Here is a 27,040-nt window from a genome sequence, read left to right on the forward strand (position 1 = left end):
GCCCCATTCCAGCACCATGGGGCAGCCAGAGAGCTGCACTTGCTTGGCAGCCACATCTCAGAAGGCACTCCACCCTCCTCACTCCCTGGGTGTCCCGTATTTGGCCTAGGGAAATATGGTCACCCTACTCAGGGTGAGCGTGGGGGAAGGAGGGCATGGAGGCCACAGGGAGGTGATCCCCTGTGGCTGCTGCTGCTGTCTGCTACCTGGCCCATGCCCCAGGTAATCCTCACCCTCCCAGGCCAAGCAGGATGGGAACCTTAGAGATGAACTGGGATGGAATGGGAGGGTCAGAGGGATGAGAGGGGGTAGGGTGTTTGAGCTGAGTGGGAGACTGTGTTCAGGTGTGGGATGTTGGGGTCTTGTGGGAGGGTGAAGGTGGTGTGCTTTGGTTTGGGGGAGACCAGAGGTTCTGGCTCAGCAGGACAGGATGGTGGATAGTCGAGAAAGCAACAAGGTGGGTGTCACTGGCCTGATCAACACACCGGGGAACATTTTAAGGGGTCTTCTGTGACTGTATCCCATCACACCTAAGTCTTACAATACCCGTCCAGAAGCAATTACATGAATTTGTATCCTTTGTCAAAATATGTCTTTGAATATTTTCTCCTGACAGAAAACATGGTCACTTCTTGATTTTGCACATAGAAACAAGTATTATTTCTAATACTCTTGATAGAGGTCAAATTAAGCTTGTGGCATGGTATTTTGCATGAGAAGAATCAAGGGGACAAATTCAAGATCCATGTTCTTTTAATATCAGTATTGTCACAAAGGCACATAAGTTCTACAAAACAAGGGCAGCATAGGCCTGTTTTCACACTGGCTACATCATCCAATATATATTGCTCCTTGCACAAATTACTTCAATCCTCAAAGAATAATCTGAGAAAGAAAAGTGGAGGCCAGCATTTCTGTGGCCGCTCAGGAGAGATTCAAATACTACAGCTGATTAGCCAAGCATGCACTGCTAGGGATTGTGTTTCTACTGGTGGTGCATATTCCCACATGCCACAGCGCACTTAAAAATTATTCCACACATGAGCCGTGTCTACACGTGCACGCTATTTTGAAGTAGCGGCACTGACTTCGAAATAGCGCCCGTCACGGCTATACGTGTTGGGCACTATTTCGATGTTAACATCGCCGTTAGGCGGCGAGACGTCGAAGCCACTAACCCCATGAGGGGATGGGAATAGCGCCCTACTTCGAAGTTGAATGTCGAAGTAGGGCACGTGTAGACGATCTGCGTCCCACAACATTGAAATAGCGGGGTCCGCCATGATGGCCATCAGCTGAGGGGTTGAGAGACGCTCTCCCCAGCCCCTGCGGGGCTCTATGGTCACCGTGTGCAGCAGCCTTTAGCCCAAGGCTTCTGGCTGCTGCTGCTGCAGCTGGGGATCCATGCTGCATGCACAGGGTCTGCAACCAGTTGTCGGCTCTGTGGATCTTGTGTTGTTTAGTGCAACTGTGTCTGGGAGGGGCCCTTTAAGGGAGCGGCTTGCTGTTGAGTCCGCCCTGTGACCCTGTCTGCAGCTGTGCCTGGCACCCTTATTTCGATGTGTGCTACTTTGGCATGTAGACGTTCCCTCGCAGCGCCTATTTCGATGTGGTGCTGCGCAACGTCGATGTTGAACGTCGACGTTGCCAGCCCTGGAGGACATGTAGACGTTATTCATCGAAATAGCCTATTTCGATGTCGCTACATCGAAATAAGCTATTCGATGTACGCTTCATGTGTAGACGTAGCTATGGACAGAAAAAGATCTGCATGCTGATGAAAAAATTAGAGGGAACATTGTTGGAGGCCAATGCTAAAATCTCTAGATCATTCCCTGTGACCCCATTCCTCATCCTGGAATTTAGTGGTTCCAGCCACATAATTGAACAGATTTTGGGGGAGCTGGAAATGAGACAAAAGACTCATAGCCTGAGACTGCTGTCACCCCTCACTTTTTGTTTATGTAAAGGTGAAGCCTTAATGTGGCTCTTTGTGTTTGGAGGTTAACTTACTCTAGCTACGTCTACACTAGCCCCTTGCTTTCAGAAGGGGCAGGGTAACGAGCCACATCTGCAGATGCTAATGAGGCACCACCATGAATATGAAGCACCTCATTAGCATAATACTGGCCACAACTGGTTCGAAAGTGCCGCTTTCGAATCGTGAGCCGCCTGTGTGGACAGGACCCTTTTGAAAGGATCCCCCCCAACAACTTTGAAAGCCCCTTCTTCCTAAAACCAACTAGGAAGAAGGGGCTTTCAAAGTCCAGGGGGTCCTTTTGAAAGACCCCTGTTTACACGGGCAGGATGTGATTTGAAAGGGGCACTTTTGAACTGCGCATGGCTGGCATTATGCTAATGAGGTGCTGCATATTCATAGAAGTATTTTCTTAGCATCTGCTGATGTGGCTCGTTACCATGTGGAAGGGGCTAGTGTAGACGCAACCTCTGTGATGATTTGCAATTCCTTTGTCATTGTCTTAAAAGTCTCTAAGGAGTGAAAGTAGAACTCAAGAGATACAAATACCAACAAATCTGTGGTACCTGTATCCTCGCAATCCAGTTCCTGCCATGTATTCTACTGCTTCACTGCCAGTTCACTGAAGGATTTGCAAAATCCCTCAAGCAGCTTAACTACTTTGCCTGGAATACTACTGTAGCACTTTAAAGACTAACAAAATCATTTATTTGCTGATGAGTTTTCATTGGACAGACCCACTTCCTCAGACCAATTTTGTTTCCAATACAGACTGACATTTATAAGTACAGAGGGCCAAAAAAAAAGAAAAATTGCAATAAAAACTGACAAATCAAATAGGATGGAAGGAAGGGAGTAAGGAGTGGGGGGGGGTCTTAATTGTCCTGGCTGAGATAACTATGAGCATCAAAGGAAGGGAAGCAGTCCTTATAATGTGTGAGGTAATTGATATCTCTGTTCATGCCATGTGTTAATGTGTTGAATTTGAATATGAACTCTAACTCACAAATCTCTCACTCTAATCTGTTGTTAAATTCTTCTTGTTCCAGGACACAAATTCTCAGGTCTTTAACAGAATGAAGTGTTCACTGATGGGCTTCTGTGTATTGAGTTTCTTGATATCTGCTCTGTGTCTATTTATTCTTTGGTGAAGGTTTTGATCAGTCTGTCCAATGTACATAACGTCAGGGCATTGTTGGCACATAATGGCATATAATGTTGCTGGAAGTGCACGCGAATGTGCCTTTGATCTTGTAACTAACATGGTTAGGTCCAGTGATGGAATCCCCAGAATAAATATGTGGACAAAGCTGGCAGCATGGTTTATTGCAAGGAAAAGTTCCAGGATTAGTATTACTGTGGTATAGCCTGTGATTGCTGGTGAGAATCCTTCTCAGGTTAGGAGGCTGTCTATAGGAAAGGACAGGCCTGTCACCTAGAGCCTTCTGGAGTGTAGCATCCTGATCCAAAATAGGTTGTAGATTTTTAATGATGCATTGCAGGAGTTTGGGTTGCAGCCTACAGTACAAGTGGTGTTCTGTTGTTGACCTTCTTGGGCCTATCTTGAAGTAGCTTGTTTCTGGGTATTCGTCTGGCCCTATCAATCTGTTTTTTTTTAATTCTCCCAGTGGGTAATTCAGTTTTATAAATCCTTGGTAGAGATCTTGTAGTTTTCGGTCTTTGTCAGTTGGATCAGAGCAGATGCAATTGTATCTAAGGGCTTGACTGTAAATGATGGATCATGTGGTGTGAGCTGGATGGAAGCTGGAGGCATGTAGGTAAGTGTAGCAGTCAGTGGGTTTCTGGTGGAGGGTGGTGTCTGTGGCCATCAGTGATTTGAACTGTGGAATCCAGGAAGTGTATTTCTCATCTGGAATAGTCAAGGCTGAGACTGATGGTAGGATGAAGGTTGTTAAAATCTCTGCGGAATTCTTCCAGAGTCTCTTTACCTTGGGTCCAAATGATAATGATGTCATCGATGTAAGTTAAGTAAAGGAGAGATAACAGGAGACAAGAGCTAAGGAATCGTTGTTCTAAGTTGGCCATAAAAATGTTAGCATACTGTGATTCCATGTGGGTGCCCATAGCAGTGCCGCTAATCTGGAGGTATAAATTGTCCCCAGATTTCACCCAGAAATAATTCTGGGTGAGAACAAAGTTGCATAGGTTATCTACCAGATTTGCTGTGGTAACATCAGGGATGGTATTCCTGATAGCTTGTAGTCCATCTTCATGTGAAATATTGGTGCTGAGGGCCTCTACATACATAGTGGCAAGGATGGAATTGTCAGGAAGGTGTCCAATGTTTTGTAACACTTCAGCTATGTGTACACTAGGACACTATGTTGAAGTAGGCTATTTCGAAGTAACGACATTGAAATAGGCTACTTCGATTCATATCATCCACACATCCTCCGGGGCTGGTGCCATCAATGTTCAACATTGAAGTAGCGACGGGGAACGTCAAAAGGGGCTGCACAGAAGGAAAAGCAAAAGCGTCCACACACACAAGCACCCCCCTTTGAAATAAGGGGCCAAAAAAGCTGTGGCTGGGGTCACAGGGCAGACTAGCCCTTCCAGGGCAACAGCATGCTGCTCCCTTAAAGGACCCCTCCCAAACACACTTGGCCTGCACTGCACGAGCCCTGCGTTGGTGACACAAGCCTCGCAGACCTTGAGCCCGCAGACATGGACGTCCAGCAACAGCTGGAAGCCCTCCAAGCTGCCTCCTGCGGGGCAGGCGCCCTGCTAGACACTGCACGGGCAGCTGCCCAGAAGCTCCTGGCAGGGGAGCCCTCCCTAGGGGCACAAGGGGACGCCCCGAACCATCGGGCCCTCCCGCTCCCCCCCCCCGGGTGCCCCTCCAGCACTGAGTGGTGGGAGCACCTGGTCATGGGGGAATGGGATGATGACCAGTGGCTGTGGAACTTCCGCATGAGCAAGCAGACCTTCATGGAGCTCTGCCAGTAGCTCACCCCTGCCTTGAGGCACCAGGACACCCGGATGCGGCACGCCCTCACTGTTGAGAAGAGGGTCGCAATAGCTGTCTGGAAGCTGGCCACTCCAGACAGCTACCACTCCGTGGGCCAGCAGTTTGGAATTGGTAAGGCCACAGTTGGGGCTGTCATGATGGAGGTAAGGAGGCCTGGGCCTGAACCCACTGGGGGTGGGGGGCCTGGGAGGGGGACCCAGGGGGCCTGGGGAGGGGTGTCCCGGGGGGGCCTGGGGGGGGCGCACTCTGCATACCCTCACAGGCACCCATGTCCCCTCCCCGCAGGTGGTGCATGTGCTCATTGCCCTGCTGCTGCAGAGGGTCATCCGAGTTGGGGACCTGGATGCGGCTGTCGTGGGATTCGCCGCCATAGGATTCCCTAACTGCTTCAGGGCCCTCGATGGGACCCACATCCCCATCCATGCCCCGGACCACAGTGGTGGGCACCCTATCAACAGGAAAGGCTATCACTCCACGGTCCTGCAGGCCATGGTGGACAGCCGTGGCCGCTTCCAGGATGCGTATGTGGGCTGGCCCGGCTGTATGAATGATGCTCGCATGTTGCGCAATTCAGGAGACCTACATCCCCCAGAGGGAGATCCTTCTTGGTGACACCACCATACCCCTCTGCCTCATGGCAGATGTGGCCTACCCCCTCCAGACCTGGCTTATGCACCCCTACATGGGCCACCTCCATGCCAGCCAGGATTGCTATAACACCTGACTGAACCATGCCTGCTGAGTGGTCGAGCGGGCTTTTGGGTGCCCAAAAGGCTGGTGGCATTGGTGCCTGAAGGGCTGGTGGCATTGCCTCCTGGCCCGCCTGGATGTGGGCCTCCCAAACATCCCTCAGGTTGAGGGTTCCTGCTGCACACCCCACAACCTGGTGGAAAGCAAGGAGGAGGCCGTCATGCAGGGCTGGGTGCTTGAGGCCGGAACAGGCTACCCCCAGCTGGCTGCTGCCCCTAGCTGCCAGGCCCACCGAGACGGCGTCTGGGTCTGGGAGGCCCTGCAGGAGTACTTTGACCGGGGGCCTAGTAATCACCACCCAGGCCATTCCTGGTGGGTCCCCTGTGCACCGCCCCTAGCACCTGCACACCGCCCCCACCGAAAGCACACGGGACATGGGGTGTTTGAAAAATAAAACTGCTTCATTGTTTAAATAACCCAAAACCTCACCTCCATGCATAAAAAACTAATAACAAACAGCATCATGGAACATAACTATATACAATGGGGGTAGTAGTAGTAGCAGTAGTAGGCATCCTTCAGTCTGCATAGACTATGGATTGCACCCTTTATAGTTTCAATTGAGGACTTCATTTACAGCGTCTACTGTGACTATGAAGACCCACACGAAAGTGACAGTCCTTGCTCCATCTCTTGCAGATGTGGTGGGTGTCTGGCAAGTCCTTAGTGTGCTTTCTGTGCGCTCGCTTCTCCTTCGCTAGCTGTCTGATCCTCATCTCGCCCTTCTGAAGGCCCTTGTGTAACCCCTGCCTCCATCTGCTGCGGTCATCTGCTAGTTCTTCCCAGTTGTCCAGCTCGATGTCTACCTCTCTGAGGTCTCTCTTGCAGACATCTTTGTAGCGCAACTGGGGGTGTCCGGGAGGTCTTTTGCCAGAGGCTAGCTCACCATACAGGATGTCTTTTGGAATCCTTCCATCTTTCATCCTGTGGATGTGGCCAATCCAGCGGAGCTGACGCTGCCTGAGGAGGGTGTGCATGGTTGGGATTCCAGCTTGCTCAAGGACGGCGGTGTTGGTCACTCTGTCCTTCCATGATATTCAAGGATGCGCCTGAGGCAGCACAATTGGAAGACGTTCAACCTCTTTTCCTGGCGGGCATACAGGGTCCAAGTCTTGCTGCCATAAAGGAGGGTGCTGAGGATGCAGGCTCTGTAGACTTGCATTTTGGTGAGAGTGTACAGCTTGTTGTTATTCCACACTCTCTTGCTGAGTCTGGACAGAGTTGTGGCCGCTTTTCTGATCCTCCTATTTAGCTCAGTGGGACAACTATAAAAACCATATACGGGGCGGGGACAACTTAATACACGGGGGAGACGTGGGCAGGCCAGCCATCGGCCCATCATTCCGGGGTAGGGGTAGACAGGCACGACCCCTGCTGTATCCGGGTAGCTGGTCCTCCCCTCAGCTGGGGTCCCCAGCAAGGCCGACTCAGAGCCGGGAGGACAGGGAGGTATGGCCGAGGCGTGTCCTCGGCCTGGTTGTCGGCCCCAGTGGGCTCCTGCCCTGCAGAGCTGGCGAGTGGGGTGTCACGCGGGGCATCAGGCAGGGTGGCAGGCGGGACATCAGGCGGGGCAGCAGGATGGTAGGGAGGGCAACACGGAGGACAATGGTGGGGGGGCAGCCAAGCCACCAGATCCTCGAAGGTGGAGGCTGCCCAGTTAAAGGTGGTCATAAAGTCCCACCAGGCCTCCCGGTGCCAGGTGGCCTCCTGCTCCTTGAAGTGGAGCCTCCACTCTATGATGTCCACCTGGTGCCGGAGGGCAGCAGCCACTTTGGGGTCGTGGGTGGTCTGCCTCTGGCCATGGCAGGGGTGGGCCTGTCCCAGCACCAGCGGTGCCCCAGGCGGTGATGGTCCAGGGATCTTGGGGGGCTGTCTGGGACCACGGATTGTGCGGCTGTGGAAACAGGGGGGAAGGGGGGAGGGAGGCCATGAGTACCAAGCCCTGACCTGTGGCCCATCCCCCCATGGGCATCTGGTCCCCATCCCCCATTGGTGCGTGCAGTGGCCCTGTGGGTGGCCCCTTCCAGTGGTCCACCATCTCCCACCTCCCCCCGGGGGCAGGGCCCAGCACTGTCCATGGGTGAGGGTGCTGATGGGCACTGGTGGTCGTGGCACCATCCCCGGGCCATGCTCTGCCCGGGCCCTGGCAGGCTGGGGTCTGCTAGGGATGTGGGGGGGGGGCCAGTCACGTGGTGCCCCCTCCCCACGCCCTGGGGGTGTGCGCCCTGTCGGGTACGTACCCGACAGTCCACCGCCATGGTCAGGGGAGGCCTGTCTGGCAGATGCCCAGCTGGAGCTGTGGGAGGGGATGTCAAGCACGAGCTCCCCCTCCTCGCTGGACCACTCCGTGGCCAGGGTAGAGGGTTCCGGCTCTGGCCCTGGGGGTGCAGGGCTGGGCTCCTGACCCAACTCTGGCTCGGAGGCCTGCTGGAGCTCCTCAGTCGTGGTGTCAAGGGTGGCTGGGCAGGAGGAGGTGTGCTGGGTGCCTAGGATAGCCCTGAGCTCCCAGTATTAGGGGCAAGCAGCAGGGGCAGCCCCAGACCGGTTGGCTGAGTCCCAGGCCTGGGCGTAACCCTGCCACAACTCTTTGACCTTACTCCTGACGTGGTCAGGAGTGCGGGCAGAGTGACCCCAGGCGGCCAGGCCCTCAGCCATCCAGGAGAACGCCTCTGCATTCCTCTGCTTGCTCCCCATTACGTGGTGCACTTCCTCCTCACCCCAGAGCCCCAGCAGGTCACGAAGCTCAGAGTTGGTCCCAGAGGGGTCGCGCTTCCTGCCCTGCTGGCTGGAGGCCTGGAAAACCTGGGATGGCCCGGTGGGGAGCTCTCGGGGCACTCGGAGGGGTTGGCTTGCTGCCATAGTCTCCCTCTGGGCCGTGCAGGGGTGCCTCATGGCGCAGCTGCTGCCTGCATGGTCTCAGCTTCCTGCTACGGGGTTTCTGGGTCCGTGTGGCTTTAAGAACTGCTGGGTGCAGAGATCATAGAGCCCCACAGGCGCTGGACAGCATGTCTCTACCTAACAGCTGATTGCCACCCTGGCGGACACCGCTATTTCAAAGTAGCAGGATGCGGAATGTCTACATGTGTCCTACGTCGATGTTAGACGTCGATGTAGGGCGCTATTCCCATCTTCTGATAGGAATAGCGATTTCAATGTCTCGCCATTTAACTTCGATTTCAACTTTGAAGTAGCATGTGCCGTGTGTAGACTTATTTCGAAGTTGGGCTTGCTACTTCAACGTTGCACTGTAGTGTAGACACACCTTTCCTGGTACATGTAGGTACCAATGACATAGGGAAGGGGAGGAGAGATGTCCTGGAAGCCAAATTTAGGTTGCTAGGAAGGAGTCTAAAATCCAGGACATCAATGGTGGTATTCTCAGAAATGCTTCCAGTTCCACGCGCAGGGCCAGGTAGGCAGGCAGAACTTCAGAGTCTCAATGCGTGGATGAGACGATGGTGTAGGGAAGAAGGGTTTCGATTTATTAGGAACTGGGCACACTTTTGGGGTAGGGGGAGCCTATACAGGAAGGATAGGCTCCACCTAAACCAAGGGGGATCCAGGCTGCTGGCATAAACATTAAAAAGGTCATAGAACAGTGTTTAAACTAAGACATGGGGGAAAGCCGATTGGTGCGGAGAAGCACGTGGATTGGACGGAGACTTCTCTTAGGTGAGACTCCATTGATAGAGATTCTCTAGAATTCAGTCAGAAAGAGAAGAAGGGAGATGACAAAGTATGGGCCAGATCAGATGAGAAAAAATCACATATAAAAGAATTCATTACATCAGGGAAGGGCAGGCCTATGAATAGTGGTAGTTTTTTAAAGTGCTTTTACACAAATGCTAGAAGTCTGTCTAATAAGATGGGTGAATTAGAGTACCTTATATCAAAGGAGGAGATTGACATAATAGGCATCACGGAAACCTGGTGGAATACAGACAATCAGTGGGACACTATCATACCAGGATATAAAATATATCGGAAGGACAGAATGGGTCGAGCGGGTGGCGGAGTGGTACTGTATGTGAAAGATAATATAGAATCAAATGAAATAAAAATCCTAAATGAATCAAAATGTTCCATAGAATCACTATGGATAGCAATTCCTTCCTCTGATGGGAATATAGCACTAGGGATATATTATCGACCACCTGACGAGGACAGTGATAGTGATGCTGAAATGCTAAGGGAGATTAGAGAGCCTATCAAAATAAAAAACTCAGTAATAATGGGGGATTTCAATTATCCCCATATTGACTGGGCACATGTCACCTCAGGAAGGGATTCAGAGAGAAAATTTCTTGATGCCTTAAATGACTGCTTCTTGGAGCAGCTGGTACAGGAACCCATAAGGGGAGAGGCAATTCTTGATTTAGTACTGAGTGGAACACAGGATCTGGTCCAAGAGGTAACTATTACAGGACCGCTTGGAAATAGTGATCATAACATAATAACATTTAATGCTCCTGTGTTGGTAAGAACACCGCAACAGTCCAACACTCTGGTATTTAATTTCAAAAAGGGGAATTACACAAAAATGAGGAGGTTAGTTAAACAGAAATTAAAAGGTAGAGTAACTAGAGTAAAATCCCTGAAAGCTGCATGGAAATTTTTCAAAGATACCATATTAGAGGTCCAACTTAAATGTATAACCCAAATTAAAAAACACAGTAGTAGTAGTAGTAGTAGTAGTAGGCATCCTTCAATCCTGAGGGATCATGGGTTTGTGCCCCAGTTAGACTGATTCGAGCAGCGTCTTCTGTAGCTGTGCAATCCAATGCGGGAGTGGCAGTCCTTTCCGCACTGTGAGCAGCAGTAGGCAGATGTTGCTCTGGTATCACAGGCACGGATCTTCCTGAGGGCTCTCCTGTCTTCCGCTTCCTTCACCAAGGTAGTTTCATACATAACAAGAGCTTCCTTCACTCTCTGTTTCCAGGCATGCCTGTCTGAGGCGAGCGAATGCCAGGTGTTCACACTGATAGAGAGCTGAGGTCACGCTTGCACGTGTCCTTGTAGTGCAATTTAGGTCACCCTTTTGGCCTCTTTCCAGATGCCAGTTTGCCGAAGAGGAGGTCCTTCGGTATTCGGCCATCCATCATGCGTGAGACATGGCCCAGCCAGCGCATACGCCTCTTTTTGAGAAGGGTGAACATGGAGGTGGTGCCTGCCCTCTCAAGCACTGCGCTACTGGGGACCCTGTCCTGCCATGAGATACCGAGTATGCACCTAAGGCAGCGCATGTGGAATGTGTTGAGCCGCTGCTCTTGTTTTGAGCGCAAAGTCCATGTTTCATTGGCGTACAGCAATGTGCTCAAAACACAGGCTGTGTAGACCTGCACCTTGGTGTGTACAGTGAGCTTATTGTTAGCCCACACTCTCTTTGTCAGCCTGGAGAACGTTGTGGAGGCTTTTCCAATGCGCTTGTTGATCTCGCTATCAAGTGACAAGTTGTCCAAGACTGTTGAGCCTAGGTACATGAACTCATGGACGACTTACAGTTTGTAGTCTAGCACGTTGATAGATAGCTCGTTACCCACGTTTTGGCCCATCACCTGGGTCTTCTTTAAGCTGATTGTGAGGCCAAATTCCATACGTGCATCCGTAAAGCAAGTTATGAGGGACTGCAGTTCCTGCTGAGTGTGAGCAGCAATAGCTGCATCATCAGCAAAAAGGAACTCCCTTAGACTCTTCGTAAGCACCCTGGTCTTCGCTCTAAGCCTCGACAGTTTGAAAAGGTTGCCGTCCGTTCTCGTGCGGAGAGAGATGCCCTCTGTAGCAGTTCCGAAGGCATATTTGAGCAAAACTGCAAAGAAGATGCCAAACAGTGTTGGAGCCAGCACACACCCCTACTTCACTCCGCTGAGAATCTCAAAGGGTTCGGATGTGGATCCGTCGTATATGATGGTCCTCTTCATGCCTTCATGGAAGGCCCTAATAATGCTGAGCAGATCTGGGGGACAGCCGATCTTAGCCAGAATCGCAAACAGACCTTTTCTGCTGACGAGGTTAAATGCCTTGGTCAGGTCGATGAAGGCAATATACAGAGGTTTGTTCTGCTCCCTGCACTTTTCTTGTAGTTGCCTAACAGAGAAAACCATGTCTATGGTGGACTGTTCAGCTCTGAACCCACAGTGAGACTCAGGGTAGACTCTCTCTGCAAGAACATTGAGCCTCTTCAGAACAACATGTGCAAATAGCTTCCCCACAGTACTGAGAAGGGACATGCCGCAATAATTGTTACAATTGCTTTTGTCACCCTTGTTCTTGTAGACAGTAACGATGTTAGCATCCCTCATATCTTACGGTACGCTGCCTTCTCTCCAGCATTGGGAAAGTATTCCATGCAGCTCTGAAACTAGGGTACCATTGGCACATTTGAGGATTTCTGAGGGAATGCCGTCTTTCCCTGGGGCTTTTCCAGAAGAGAGTGCTTTTAGCGCGTCGCTGAGTTCCTCCAAGGTGGGCTCAGCATCGAGTTCAGTCATGGTGGGCAGAGACTCAATGGCATTCAGGGCTCTCTCTGTAACTACGGTCTCTCTGGCATACAACTGTGAGTAGTGTTCCACCCAGCGTTCCATCTGCTTGGTTCTGTCCTTCAAGACCTCGCCTGTGGCCGACTTAAGTGGGGCAGTCTTTCTTTGTGATGGACCGATGGCCTGCTTGATCCCATCGTATATTCCTCACATGTTACCAGTGTCCGCAGCCTGCTGAATCTTGGAGCAGAGTTGGAGCCAGTAATCATTGGCACACCGCCGAGCAACCTGCTGCACTTGACTCCGAGCAGACGGGAGCGCCTGCAGGTTCACCTCACTGGGAGAGGACCTGTATGCAGCCAGTGCCTGTCTCTTCTTCTCAATCGGGGCGTCAGCACTTCAGTGTGGGCTTCAAACCAATCAGCAGACTTGACTGTCTTCTTCCCAAAGGTAGATAATGCAGTATTATAGATAGTGTCCCGTAGTTGTTCCCATCTCTTGCTGCTATCAGCGTCGTCTGGGCGGGGCAAGGCCTCTTCAAGTGCTTGGACAAACTTGCATACTTTTGAAGGGTCATGAGTCTTGCCAGTGTCAATGCGTGGCCTCCCTTCCTTTTTGGAGCGAAAGAATCCTCGCGGCTGGACGTGCACCTTACTACACATGAGCAAATGGTCAGTGCCACAGTCTGTGCTGTGGTAGCTACGTGTCACCCTGACATTACCTAAACGGCTGTGTTTGGTGAGGAGGAGGTCAAGCTGGTGCCAATGTTTCAATCTTGGGTGTTGCCACGAAACTTTGTGCTGGGGTTTGACGTTGAAGAAGGTATTGGTTATGCAGAGGTCATGTTGGGAGCAGAGTTCAAGGAGGCGCTGTCTGTTTTCATTCATCTTCCCTGTTCCAAACTGTCCCAGACAGGATGGCCAGCTGTGGTGGTTGCTGCCAACTCTGGCGTTGAAGTCACCAAGGATGAATAGCGGCTCATGGGAAGGTACCTCACTGATGGCAATGCTAAGTTCATCATAGAACTTGTCCTTAACTTCCTGGACAGAAGTTAAAGTAGGCGCATAGACTCTGAAGATGTTGACCATGCCCACTGGTGTTTGAAGCTGGATTTTCAGCATTCTCTCAGTTCCCACATTTGGTGGTCTGACTGAGCCAACTAGGCTGTTTCTGATTGAGAAGCCAACACCGTGTTCCCTGATCTCTTCTGGAGGCTTTCCATGCCAGAAAAAGGAAAAGTCCTTCTCCCTGAGACATCCAGAGGATGATAGCCTTGTTTCCTGGAGGGCCACAATGTCCTTGCGCAGTCTTCTCAGCTCATTGTTAATGATTGCTGTCTTCCGGGGGTTACTAATGCTCTGTAGGTCTTCCGTAAGGCCCAGAGTCATGGTCCTTACATTCCATGTATCCAGCCTTCAGGCTGGATTATTTTGTTGCTTGTTTGCTTTGCCTGGTGTCAGGTTAATGATCCACCTGTCGGTGATTCCCTAAGCCCCACACACCAGTGGAGCAAGTGGACCGTGGCCAGGCAGCACCTACTTGGCTGGGGGCTGCCCAGCTTGAGGTGGGCGGTAGCTGCCCAATGAGATCCGAAGACCTCTCCCACCGTCGGAAGCAACCCATGGCACCTCACTCTATGCCAATCGAGTGCAGTGGCTTAATACCGGTAACTGCTGCTTCCCGTGTTGTGTCACCACTCAGAAAGCGATGCCGGAGTGTCCTCTCCAGGGCGCAGGCCTGGGCAAGTAAGTTTGAAGAACCAGCTGATACCCAGCAGCAGGTTCCCCCTCTCCACGCCACTGACGTAATCCAAGGGAAAGGCAGAAGCCAGTACAGCTTGGCACCAATGTCGTCACAGGAGCTGCCAGAGTGAGATTGAGCACAACCTCAAACTGCCTTAGAGGCTCCACCTCTGGATTTTTCCTCGGGGTTTACTCCCGAAGTCTTTCCCATGACTAGGTATCGCCGCAAGGCAGCGGAGGTTTTAAATCAGAGTTTCCTTCACGTAGGTGGGCGGCCTTCCCAGGCTGACAAGCCCCATCTGCCTGAAGCAGCTGGTTTGAAGATGCCAGTCACCCGCCTTTGCCCCTTCTCCTGTCAGTGTGAACAGTTTTGCCAGGCTTAGAAACTAAGCCACACGTGAAGGCCAGGAGCTGGACTTCAGTTGTCAGAGGCTATTGGAGACGCATGCCGTGGGAGCATTTTATAGATAGTGGGAGCTTATCCCCGCTACCACCCCCAGCTATGACAACACTTGAAACCAACCAAAAAAAAAAAGACACAGTATGGCTACGTCTACACGTGAAGCCTACATCGAAGTAGCCTATTTCGATGTGGCGACATCGAAATAGGCTATTTCGATGAATAACGTCTACACGTCCTCCAGGGCTGGCAACGTCGATGTTCAACATCGACGTTGCGCAGCACCACATCGAAATAGGCGCAGCAAGGGAACGTCTACACGCCACAGTAGCACACATCGAAATAAGGGTGCCAGGCACAGCTGCAGACAGGGTCACACGGCGGACTCAACAGCCAGCTACTCCCTTAAAGGGCCCCTCCCAGACACACTTGCACTAAACACCACAAGATCCACAGAGCCGACAACGAGTTGCAGACCCTGTGCATGCAGCATGAATCCCCTGCTACAGCAGCAGCAGCCAGAAGCCCTGGGCTAAGGGCTGCTGCACACGGTGACCATAGAGCCCCGCACGGGCTGGAGAGACAGCGTCTCTCAACCCCCCAGCTGATGGCTGCCATGGAGGACCCCACAATTTCGACGTTGCGGGACGTGGATCGTCTACACGGTCCCTACTTCGACGTTGAACGTCGAAGTAGGGCGCTATTCCGATCCCCTCATGAGGTTAGCGACTTCGACGTCTTGCCGCCTAACGTCGAAGTTAACTTCGAAATAGCGCCCAACGCGTGTAGCCACGACGGGCGCTATTTCGAAGTTAGTGCCGCTACTTCGAAGTAGCATGCACGTGTAGACACAGCTTAAGAGACCTAAAAAAGATCCACCATGGCTTAACAACCATGTAAAAGAGGCAGTGAGAGATAAAAAGGCATCTTTTAAAAAGTAGAAGTCAAATCCCAGTGATCAAAATAGAAAGGAACATAAACACTGCCAAATTAAATGTAAAAATGTAATAAGAAAAGCCAAAAAAGACTTTGAGGAACAGTTAGCCATACATTCAAAAAACAATAGCAAAATGTGTTTTTACGTACATTAGAAGCAGGAAGCCTGCTAAAAAAGCAGTGGGGCCCCTGGACGATAGAGACAGAAAAGGAGCAATCAAGGAAGATAATGTCATTGCAGAAAAACTAAATGATTTCTTTGCTTCAGTCTTCACGGATGAGGATGCTAGAGGGATTCACAAATCTGAGCCGTCCTTTACAGGTGACAAATCTGAGGAACTGTCCAAGATTGAAGTGTCATTAGAGGAGGTTTGGGAACTAACTGATAAGCTAAATAGTCACAAATCTCCGGGACCGGATGGTATTCACCCAAGGGTTCAGAAAGAACTCAAATGTGAAACTGCGAAACTATTAACAGTGGTTTGTAACCTATTCTTTAAATCAGCTTCGGTACCCAATGATTGGAAGACAGCTAATATAACACCAATATTTCAAAAGGGCTCTAAAGGAGACCCTTGCAATTACAGACTGGTAAGTCTAACGTCAGTACCGGGAAAATTAGTAGAAACAATAGTAAAGAATAAAATTGTCAGACACTTAGAAGAACATAATTTGTTGAGCAAAAGTCAACATGGTTTCTGTAAAGGGAAGTCGTGTCTTACTAATCTATTAGAGTTCTTTGAAGGGGTTAACAAGCATGCGGACGGGGGGCGGTCCAGTACACATAGAATACTTAGATTTCCAGAAAGCCTGTGACACAGTCCCTCACCAAAGGGTCTTATGTAAATTAGGTGGTCATGAGATAGGAGGAAAGATCCTTTCATGGATTGGGAACTGGTTAAAAGACAAGAAACAAAGGGTAGGAATAAATGGTAAATTTTCACAATGGAAGGGGGTAACTAGTGGCATTCCCCAAGGGTCAGTCCTGGGACCAATCTTGTTCAACTTATTTGTCAATGATCTAGAGATAGGGGTAAGCAGTGAGGTGGCAAAATTTGCAGATGACACCAAACTGTTCAGGATAGTCAAAACCTAAGCAGACTGTGAAGAACTTCAAAAAGATCTCAGCAAACTGAGTGACTGGGCAGCAAAATGGCAAATGAAATTTAATGTGGGTAAGTGTAAGGTAATGCACATTGGGAAAAATAGCCCCAAGTATACATGCAATATGATGGGGGCAAATTTAGCAACAACAGATCAGGAAAGGGATCTTGGAATTATAGTGGATAGTTCTCTGAAAACATCCGTGCAGTGTGCAGCGGCAGTCAGTAAAGCAAACAGGATGTTAGGAATAATTAAAAAGGGGATAGAAAATAAGACAAAGACTATCTTACTTCCCCTATATAAAACTATGGTACGCCCACATCTTGACTACTGTGTGCAGATGTGGTCTCCTCACCTCAAAAAGATATACTGGCGTTAGAAAAGGTTCAGAAAAGGGCAACTAAAATGACTAAGGGTTTGGAACGGGTCCCATATGAAGAGAGGCTAGAGAGACTGGGACTTTTCAGTCTAGAAAAGAGGAGACTGAGGGGAGATATGATAGAGGTATATAAAATCTTGAATGGTGTGGAGAAAGTGAATACAGAAAAGTTATTTATTTGTTCCCATAATATAAGAATTAGAAAATACCAAATGAAATGAATGGGTAGCAGGTTCAAAACTAATAAAAGAAAGTTTTTCTTCACACAGCACACAGTCAACCTGTGGAACTCCTTACCAGAGGACGCTGTGAAGGCCAGGACTCTAACAGAGTTTAAAAAAGAGGTCGATAAATATTTGGAGGTTAGGTCCAAGGATGGCTATTAGCAAGGGGTAAGATATGGTGCCTAGCCTTTTGTTGAAGGCGGGAGATGGATAGCAGGAGACAAATCGCTTGATCATTGTCTTTGGTTCACCTCCTCTGGGGCACCTGGCATTGGCTACTGTTGGCAGACAGGATACTGGGCTAGAAGGACCTTTGGTTTGACTCAGTATGGCCATTCTTATGTTCTTATGTTATGTTCTTATGTTCATGAGGAAAGATTCTAGGTGACAGGCCTGTCCTTTCCTATAGACAACATCCTAACCTGAGAAACCTTCTCACCAGCAATCAGAGGCTACATCACAGTAATACTAATCCTGAAACTTTTTCTTGCAACAAACCCCACTGCCAACTTTGTCCACATAGTTATTTTGGGGATACCATCACTGGACCTAACCATGTTCGTTGCAAGATCAAAGGCACATTCTCAGATTGGAGTCTTTCACTATGAAAGTCGTTTCAATATATAAATTTATCTATAATTAATAGGATCGTGCAAGTATAGAATATTTTTCATTCAAGGGCACCTTCACAAACACTTTAGCAAGCTTCTCACTACATACTAAGGCAAACTTTAGTGCCCCTTCAGAGCTACAGAAATTCAGGAGCAGGGTAGCTAAGTTACTTGCCCAAAATCACACATGAGCAAATGAGAATCAGTAGCAGAACGCAGAATTTCTGAGATCCAGTCCTATCCTGATTACTACAGAATATCATTTCCTTGTATCTGAGTGTTCAGAACACATGTTAACATAATAATTTCCTCATAAAGTAAATATAAGCGCTAACGTTAGCATCCTATTGAGATGCTGTAGCCTCATATTTTTACGGAAATCTTTTGAATATGAATATGCATAGCTCAAATATGCTTTATGCAAAATGAGACATGTGTCCTACCACTGGAGATATTGTAATCCCCTGAATGTGTATATTTTATTTACATGCTTGTGCCGTTCTTGTATTTGAAGTTAGACATACGTCATATAGACCCATTCATTAACAGCAAAAGAAGAACTCTATGTGGACTCCCCCTGAGGGTCGTAGTGAAAGTCTGGACTTCTACGTACAGTGCTTCCGCAACCGTGCTCAGTCTGACATTATACACAAACAATGCCAAATGAGACACAATCTCAACTATGCTGAACGCTATGCTGTCCAGAGTCTCAAAAATAACCAAGACATCATAATCAAACCAGCTGACAAAGGGGGTGCTGTTGTCATCCTGAATAAGTCAGACTATGAACAGGAGGCAGACAACTCTCCAACACCACATTTTACAGACCTCTCTCCGCTGATCCCACTTTGGAATTCCAAAGGAAATTACAACAACTACTGAAGGAACTCCCTGCTGCTACTCGGGACCCCATTAACTCAGACACACCATCTGAGCTGCAGCCTGGATTATTCTATTTACTTCCCAAAATCCACAAACCTGGAAACCCTGGACGCCCTATCATTTCAGGTGTTGGCACCCTTACCACTGGACTAGCCAGTTACGTGGACTCCCTCCTCAAACCCTATGCCACCAACGCTCCCAGCTATATTCGAGATACCACCGACTTCCTGAGGAAATTACAAAACATCGGAAAAGTTCCTGATAACGCCATCCTTGCCACAATGGATGTAGAGGCTCTGTACACTAATATTCCACATAAAGATGGATTACAAGCAATCAAGAACACCATCCCTGATGTCACCACAGCCAATCTGGTGTCTGACCTCTGTTACTTTGTTCTCACACACAATCATTTCCGTTTTGGGGACAATTTATACCTCCAGATTAGTGGAACTGCTATGGGCACCTGCGTGGCCCCACAATATGCTAATATATTTATGGCTGACCTGGAACAACGATTCCTCAGCTCTCGTCCCCCATTACCACTCCTCTACTTAAGATACATTGATGACATCTTTATGATTTGGACCCATGGTACAGAGGCTCTAGAAGAATTCCACAGAGACTTTAACAATCTACACCCCACCATCAACTTATGCCTCGATTACAACATGCAAGAGATACATTTCCTGGACACTACAGTACTAATCAAGGATGGCCTGATCAGTACCACACTGTACTGAAAACCTACTGATCACTATACTTATCTACACCCTTCTAGTTTCCATCCTGCACATGTGACTAGATCCATTGTTTACAGTCAAGCTCTCAGGTATAATCGCATTTGCTCTGACCCAACTGACAGAGACCAAAAACTACAAGAACTTTACCAAATATTCATAAACGTGAATTACCCACCAGGAGAAGTAAAAAAACAAATCGACAGGGCCAGACGCATACCAGGAAACCAGCTACTCCAAGATCAGCCCAAAAAAGCCAAGAACAGAACACTACTGGTCATCACTTACAGCCCCCAACTCAGACCACTGCAATGAATTATTAAAGACCTACAACCTATTCTTAATCAGGATGCTACACTCCAGAAGGCCCTGGGTGACACGCCTGTTCTCTCCTACAGACAACCTCCCAACCTCATGAGGATCCTCACTAACAGCCACAGTCTATACCCCAGGAACACCAGTCCTGGAATCTTTCCCTGCAACAAAGCCCGCGGCCAGTTTTTCCACATATCTTCTCTGGAAATACCATCACTGGACCTAACCAGGTTACTCACAGAATCACAGGCACTTTCTCATGCTCCTCTAATAACGTTATATATGCCATCATGTGCCAACAATGCCCAGATGCTTTGTACATTGGACAGACTTCTAACTCCCTTAGACAAAGGGTCAATGTGCACAACACAGACATCAAAACACTCCAGATCCACAAACCAATTGGTCAACATTTTAATGGAATGGGGCATTCTGTCAATGACCTCAAGGTATGTGTGTTACTGAAGAGACATTATCGCTCTTTTGTAGAAAGGGAAGCGGACGAATTGACATTTATATTCAAATTCGGAACATTAACACATGGTTTAAATCGGGATGTGAACTTTCTGAGTCAGTATAGGGGCTTGTCTGCATACTTAACTCAATCTAATTCTTGATCTTCCCCCCCACCCCTCCACTCTCTGATTTGCTCACCTTGATTATCTTTTTCTGATTTGTCCTCCTTGCTTACTGTTTTTGGTTCTCTGTGTCTTAAATATTGAGTCTGTTCTGGTCTGGATATGGTCTGAAGAAGTGGGTCTGTCCCACGAAAGCTCACCTAATAAACTATTTTGTTAGTCTTTAAAGTGCTACTTGACTGCTTTTTGTTTTCATTAATTTAAGTGTGTTAGTGCAAGCCATTGGGGTACTCAAGGAACTTAATGGTCTAATACTCAAGAAAATAATTTGCAAATAGTCTTGTTTGTCTTGTGAGCCTGCACTATGGTTGGTCCTACAAAGACTTGTAACCATGACACGCTGAATTTTGTACTTTTCTACAAGGGTGGAGGAACAGTGTCCTCTGTAAACTTGGCACTTGAGAGGCCATCCAAGCGGGAATCAGGTGCTGGTCAGCTGATCAGCAGAGCACCCATATCCCGCAGCATGTGTTTCTACTGGTGGTGCACATCCACACATGCTTCAATGGACATAACAAATGTATTCTGTATATAGATGAAAAAAAATAGAGGGAACACTGTAGGGAGAGAATTGAACAAAGAATTTCCACCTTGAGAAAGTCTATATAAGGAATGGGAAGCAAACAATCATTGTCTTCAGCTGGCATCACAAACTGCTTCCCACTCTGAGAGGATACATGAAAACATGGAAATAAAAGAACTCTAAGGGCAGGGGTGGAGAGAAGCAGCTGGACCCAGGTCAGAACAAAGATCAGTTCTGGCCCAAGAAAGACTTAACCTGAAATAAGAATTAAGGTGAGAAATTATGATTTCTAAAACATTTTCTTGATGTTATAAGCTTAGTTGGCATGTTTTGTTTTATTTTGCTTAGTAACTTACTTTGAGCTCTCTGTTATCCATTGCAGTTACTTAAATACTATATTATACTTAATAAAATCACTTTTGTTTCTCATTATACCAAGTGTAAATAATTGTTATGTAGGGAGGGAGAAACAGCAGCTGTGGATATCTGTCCTTGATAAAGGGTGCAAACTTTATGAGCCTGATCTGTATAAAACTTTTATGCAGAGCAAGATGGATTTATCTGATGTTTTGATCCCATTTGGCCTGTACACCCGAGTGCTATGTCAAATCCCTGTCACTGAGTCTTCCCACGTCTATGTTACTCTGCTGTTGGCTGTAACCCCAACTCCATGTGTTGCTGGGGGGAAGCCAGAACTTCTGGCTCAGTAAGACAGCATGGTGGGCTCCCCAAAGAGCAGGCAGATGGGCTCATTGGTATGATCAGCCCATCACGTGACAGTCTCAAGGGAATCTCTGTGACCCAATTCATCAAACCTTTAATTTCTGTTTCAGTCATAGAGGAAAATATGATCTCATCTCTCTGCTAAGAAGTCACAGTCACAGTTTCTTCCAATACAAGCGATTTGTCCAAGGATACATAACCTTGTTGCTAAGAACTGGTGGCAAAATTCAATGACCATCTGATAAACAAGAAGGGCTGGAGTCATCGGAGTAGCTAACCAGTAAACACTCTTTCCAATTTATATGTTATTTAAAAACAGCTTGCTAAAACCATGTCAGAGTTTGCCAGAATGGTTGCTCAATAATTTTGGCAACTAGATCTTTAAAAAGTAATGTGTACACAGTACAAAATCAACGCCTATAGCATGGGTGGATAAATATATTTAGGATAAGATTAAGACTGAGTTCAGCAGTGAATCTGAAAGTGATTCTGCCATTCTGACTTCAGTGAGGATGAAATTGGGGTGGTTGGGTTGTCATATTTAGGAAGAAAATTAAGATTTCAGGAATGGGAGGAAGACAAGAGATCATCCTAAAGGACAAGGAGAAAAATCCATCTGGTGCAGAGGAAAATGCTAAGCTGAAATGAAGCATCCATTACAAAGGACTGAAGCTTAAGGCTGGAATCTGAACTGTTTAGTTTAAATCCACTCTGGTCTCACAGACAGATGGAAAAAAATAATGGATTCTTAATTTAATGTGTTTTGTTCTATGTCCGACATAGTGTTATCTTTCTCTGTAGAAAGAACTTTAACTACATAAAACACTTGTTTTAACAACATTAACTGTATGCTTCCAAGTACAATGGCTAGAGGAAAGAATACCACAGTCAATGTGTTATTTCATAGCCAGAAGCTATCCAATATGCCCTCCCAAACCTGAGCTCATGTCTCCAGTAAAGGTAAAATCTGCTTTAGAATGCTCTGTAGTATTTCTAATATTCGTATGCTATCTTTCTGAATTTGAATAACATTGTGGAATAAGGGAATTATAAGTGTTACAGCTTTTACTGACATCAGGAAAGGAATTTATTTATCTATTGACATCAAGAACACTGTTAGGATTTTGGCTACTTTGAACTGTTCTAGGTATAAAATAGATACCAAGGCTTAGATACACATTGGGCTTGTCTACACTACCTCCTTACTTCGAAGGGAGGATGGTAAGTAGGGTGTTGGGAGTTTATTAATGAAGTGCTGCAGTGCATATGCAGCACTTCATTAAGCAAATTCCCCCCCGCCCCCCCCAGCAACTTTGAAGTTTTAAACTTCCAAGTGCTGGCTCGTGTCTAGCCATGGCTAACCCGCCAGTACTTTGAAGTGGAGGAGTAAAGTGAAGGGACTTCGAAGTACCCCAGGCACTTCAAAGTACTGGTGGGTTAGCCACGGCTAGACATGAGCCAGCACTTCAAAGTTTAAAACTGCGAAGTTGCCGCAGGGGAGAATTTGCTTAATGAAGTGCTGCATGTGCAGCACAGCACTTCATTGACAACCTCCCAACACCCTACTTATCATCCTCCCTTCAAAGTAGGGAGGTAGCGTAGACACAGCCATTAATAAGTTTTTGACAAAATAATAAAAACTGAACAAAGGACTTGTATGATAGATAAGGAAACAGCTCATAGCCTTTGTGACCCATTCCCAAGTAAGGGTTAAGCAACCTGCAGAATGAATGATTCAGATTCAAACGAGTGATATACTGGTAGATAGTTTGTATTTTTGTGTGTTTTCATGTGTATTGCTGTATGCTAACAAAGTAATCCAATGTTCCTTGTCTATACTGTATTAATCTCTCTTTGAAGTGTATAGCAAATCATCTATGAATAACCAGTTATCCTCTTATGGTACTCCATATTGCTAATTGTTCTTGTTGATAATGATATAGCTAATTACTGGTAATGGTTTGGAGACAGGTCTATTTGGAAGTCTCTGCCATTGCCTATTGCTCACCCAGGACTGAATGCTCAAGAGACTGCTTGAAAACTGTATAAAACCCCTGTGGGTCCTAACGCTTTTTATCTCAGATCTGTTTGATGCTTTATCTGGGGAAGATCTAAGCCTCAGCTGAAATCTCCAAGCCTGCTTGGATTTTCCTGGAAATACAGACATTGGACTATAACCTATAATTATGTAAGAGTTCTCTGCAGCTACAAAGATCAATGACTCTATTATGAATCTGATCTCAGAACTATATTCATGTTTGTATGTATAGTGATCTTTTAACCGGTATTTCCTTTTTTAAAAAATAAAATTTAGTTTCATTGATAACTGTTGGCTGTATGTATACTTGGGGTACAACCTGAAATATTCATAATGCATCCAATTCTTTGGGACTGGTAGAACTTTTATTTGATTTGGGTGTCTGGGTGGAAGCTTAAGGGAACTGAGTTGCTGGCTTCTTAGTAACCAGTAAGATATCACAGGGGATGTTTTCTTCTGGTTTGGTAAATGTTAAGTATTGCAATAATCACAGACAAAAGCCATTGTTCTGGGGGAGATGTATGGTGGGGGAAGAGAAAAGCTATAACCATGGAAGAAATAAAAGTAGGTAGATGTTTCTCTGCAGAATTACAAAGGGAGCAGGAAGTATGAAGGCAATGTATGTACTAGTTATCACATCAGGTTAATTAATGGTAAAGTGTAAAGGATCAGCTTTCCAAATGGAGAACATACTTTAGTGGGGGCTTTAAGTAGGAAGCAGTTCTTGAAGTTTTCTTTCTTGTCCCACTTGTATCATGTGACTGAACAGCTGGACTGAGTCTATAAGAAGCCAATCACAAAGCAAAGAAATGCATCTTGTTCTAAGATTAGTAAGAGAGAGCTTGTTGCCCTTAAATATGAAAAGAATTACTGTTCTGTGAGCCTAGTGTTTGAATGACTAGGGACAGATGAACAGTGCTTACTTTCTGAGAAAGTCAATATAATTTGACCATTCGATTAGATATTAATATAAATTGACACCGGATGAAAACTATAAAATTCAGTATACAAATGAATTTTACCATCAGCAACATTAACACATTTTAACCTATGCAAATCAGATATGGATGAACCAGTTTGGGGCATATAAGGATCAATTCTTTGTCCATCCCCATATTACAAAACCATCAAAGCAGTCAGCTTTGTTTCTGAGTAATATAATGGAAAATGTGCTTTCATAGAATATGCTTTTCTTTGGCTGGAGATATTCTGTGACTTAATCCCAGTCATCCTTCAAATTTGTCAGCATGTTCTGTAGTTTTGGATTTACAGAGGGTTGGAAATAGGAGAGGTGTAACAGGAACTGTTTTTCATGCAGTCAGTACACTGGGCTCCAGCATCACATTAACCTAATGTGAAGTGTGCATCCACTCACATCCCAATCCAAACATCTGTCCCTGATTAACCATCAACTCCACTACTGTTAAACCTGTGCTTTAACCATGTTCACAAACATTCACTTAATAAGCTTGTTGATATGTTCCTTCAACTTTTAGAACAAACAATCCAAATCTCTACTCTGATTTCATATTTCAAGGACACATTCAAAGGCCTCAATGTTTTTTCTATTAATCAACGTGTTCATTGCCAAAATGGTAATATTTGTTTTTCTCTGAGTGTTTTTTCATGTGTAAGAAAAGGTGCTTGGGAACAGGAAAGGGCACTACTACGAGTAGCAATTCAGGATTAATTACATAGAAACTGAACTGCTCACAGCCCAAGATGGAGGTTCCAAAAGTCCTGGTCAATTTATAACTCAGATCTTACCCAAAAATGATGCCATTGCCAAGCCTTTAGACTCTAAATATTTATTTCTAAAATGAAAGAAAGGGTAAGAGTTACAATTGTTAAAGGAATCAAATACATATAATAATTTCAATGTTCTTGGTACAGGCTTGTATCAGTAATGAAATAAACTGCTGTTTTAAATCAAGTCTCTGTAGTACATCAACAGCTTGGCTGGGTCATTCGGTCCTTTGTTTAGAGCTTTAGTTTGAAGCAAAGATCCTCCAGTGACACGAAGCAAAATTAAAAACAAAATGGAGGAGTTTCTAAGGCCCTTTATATCTTCTCCCATGTGGAGGGAATCTCACGGTTCTTGCTGTGGAAAATACAGTAACAAGATGGTCTGGTCCGGAGTCTTATGGTCAAGTCATCTGTCCATCAGTTCCTTACATGTAAAGAAGCCATTGCTCCCATGCTGGTCTGAATGTTCATAGAAAGGCTCATCAAATGTGTACTGGCATCTCCCAATGACCATTCTCAGTCAAGTACTTCTATTTAGCTTGAATAGTCCCTTCACAATACATTGGCCAAGCCTCCTGTTGGTGTCTCCCAGAAGCAGCACACAAATGGCACAACCATAACCAGTGAATTAAAAGCTATTCATAGACACCTCATTTGGCACATTCTGTACAGTATTTGTTGCAAACATGTAACAGCATGTTGATTTTTCAATCAAATAAGTCACATCACATCAGTTCCAATAAGATGCGCATATACTCATGTGCAAAGCCACCAGAAGATTTCTTCCTAGCAGTAGTCGTAGGGTCTGTCTGGGTGTCCCCTATAGTCACACATCATGGCAGCCAATATAGAGCCCTGCAAATCTACCATCCCTTCTGTGCCTTCTTGATACCAATGTCAGAAGTTGGAACACCCCTTGATCTTGTTCTGGCAAGTTGTTTGGCTGTTTGCATTGTTCTAGTTCTTAGTTAGTATAGAGGTTGATAATATTTCTATATATTTTGAGAGTTACATGGATTCACCAACAGATAGATGGAGTATCTGTCTGTCAGTGTATCTGTTTGATCAAGAAATCCTCCAAAACGGCAAGAGCTGCCGCCACCAAATTTGGCTTGAAGCTTCTCTTACCTTAACTTAAAGCATGGTCAGGGTTTGACTGTGACAGGAAAATGGGAAGCACGTGGAATCGGAATGTTTTCCATAACATGGAAAGGGAAAGGGCAGAGGGGAGGTACGCTATACTGCAGAGTGACTACCAGCAGCAGCCACACCAGCAAGAGATGGGCCAACTGCAGATGAAATCTGTATGTTGATGGCCATTGGGCTGCATAAGTAGCCCCCACATACTGGCACCGCCTGCTCACACCCTCTGGGACCACTATGGGCGTTTGAAAGCACAACCCAGCAGACCACCCCCACTCGAGGAAAGGCTGAAGGCTGGGTGGGTTCAGCTGCAGGTCAGGGTTGCCCCCCTGAAGCCTTCTCCCCCAAAAGGCTGCAGGGCTATGGGAAGACAGCTGCAGGCTGTGACCTGCTCCGACAGTCAGAACCCCTCATGATCCAGCTGCAGGCCAGTGGAGGCAGCTGGAGTCCAAGACTGGCCTCAGGAACCTTGTTCCCCCTGCCATGGACAGGCTGGAGGGAACAGCTGCAGCTCTGGGCCAGCCCCTGGAGCCTTGCCACCCCCACCCGCTCCATGACCAGCTGCAAGTAGGATAGCAATTGCAGGACAGGGCTGGTCCCCAGAGCTGAGCCCCTGCCAACCATCTGCAGCTCAGCCTGGGGCTAAACTCTTGAGTGCCATCCCCTCACCCCTTCCCACAGTCTGCAGGCAGTGGGGTAG

The 27,040-nt window shown here is 47.1% G+C and overlaps 1 protein-coding gene across 1 annotated transcript in view; it reads left to right on the forward strand.

Annotated features, from left to right (window-relative positions):
* LOC142013473 (uncharacterized) overlaps window positions 1-21,544 on the forward strand; it is a 62,398-nt gene extending 40,854 nt beyond the window's left edge. Inside the window, exon 9 of the mRNA XM_074994876.1 lies at window positions 21,524-21,544. Within this exon, the coding sequence (XP_074850977.1) occupies window positions 21,524-21,529 (6 nt within the window). The 3' untranslated portion in view covers window positions 21,530-21,544. The remainder of the gene's footprint in view (window positions 1-21,523) is intronic.
* The last annotated feature ends 5,496 nt before the right edge of the window (window positions 21,545-27,040 follow it).

This window comes from Carettochelys insculpta, chromosome 5 (genome assembly GCF_033958435.1).
Source record: "Carettochelys insculpta isolate YL-2023 chromosome 5, ASM3395843v1, whole genome shotgun sequence".
NCBI lineage: Eukaryota > Metazoa > Chordata > Testudines > Carettochelyidae > Carettochelys > Carettochelys insculpta.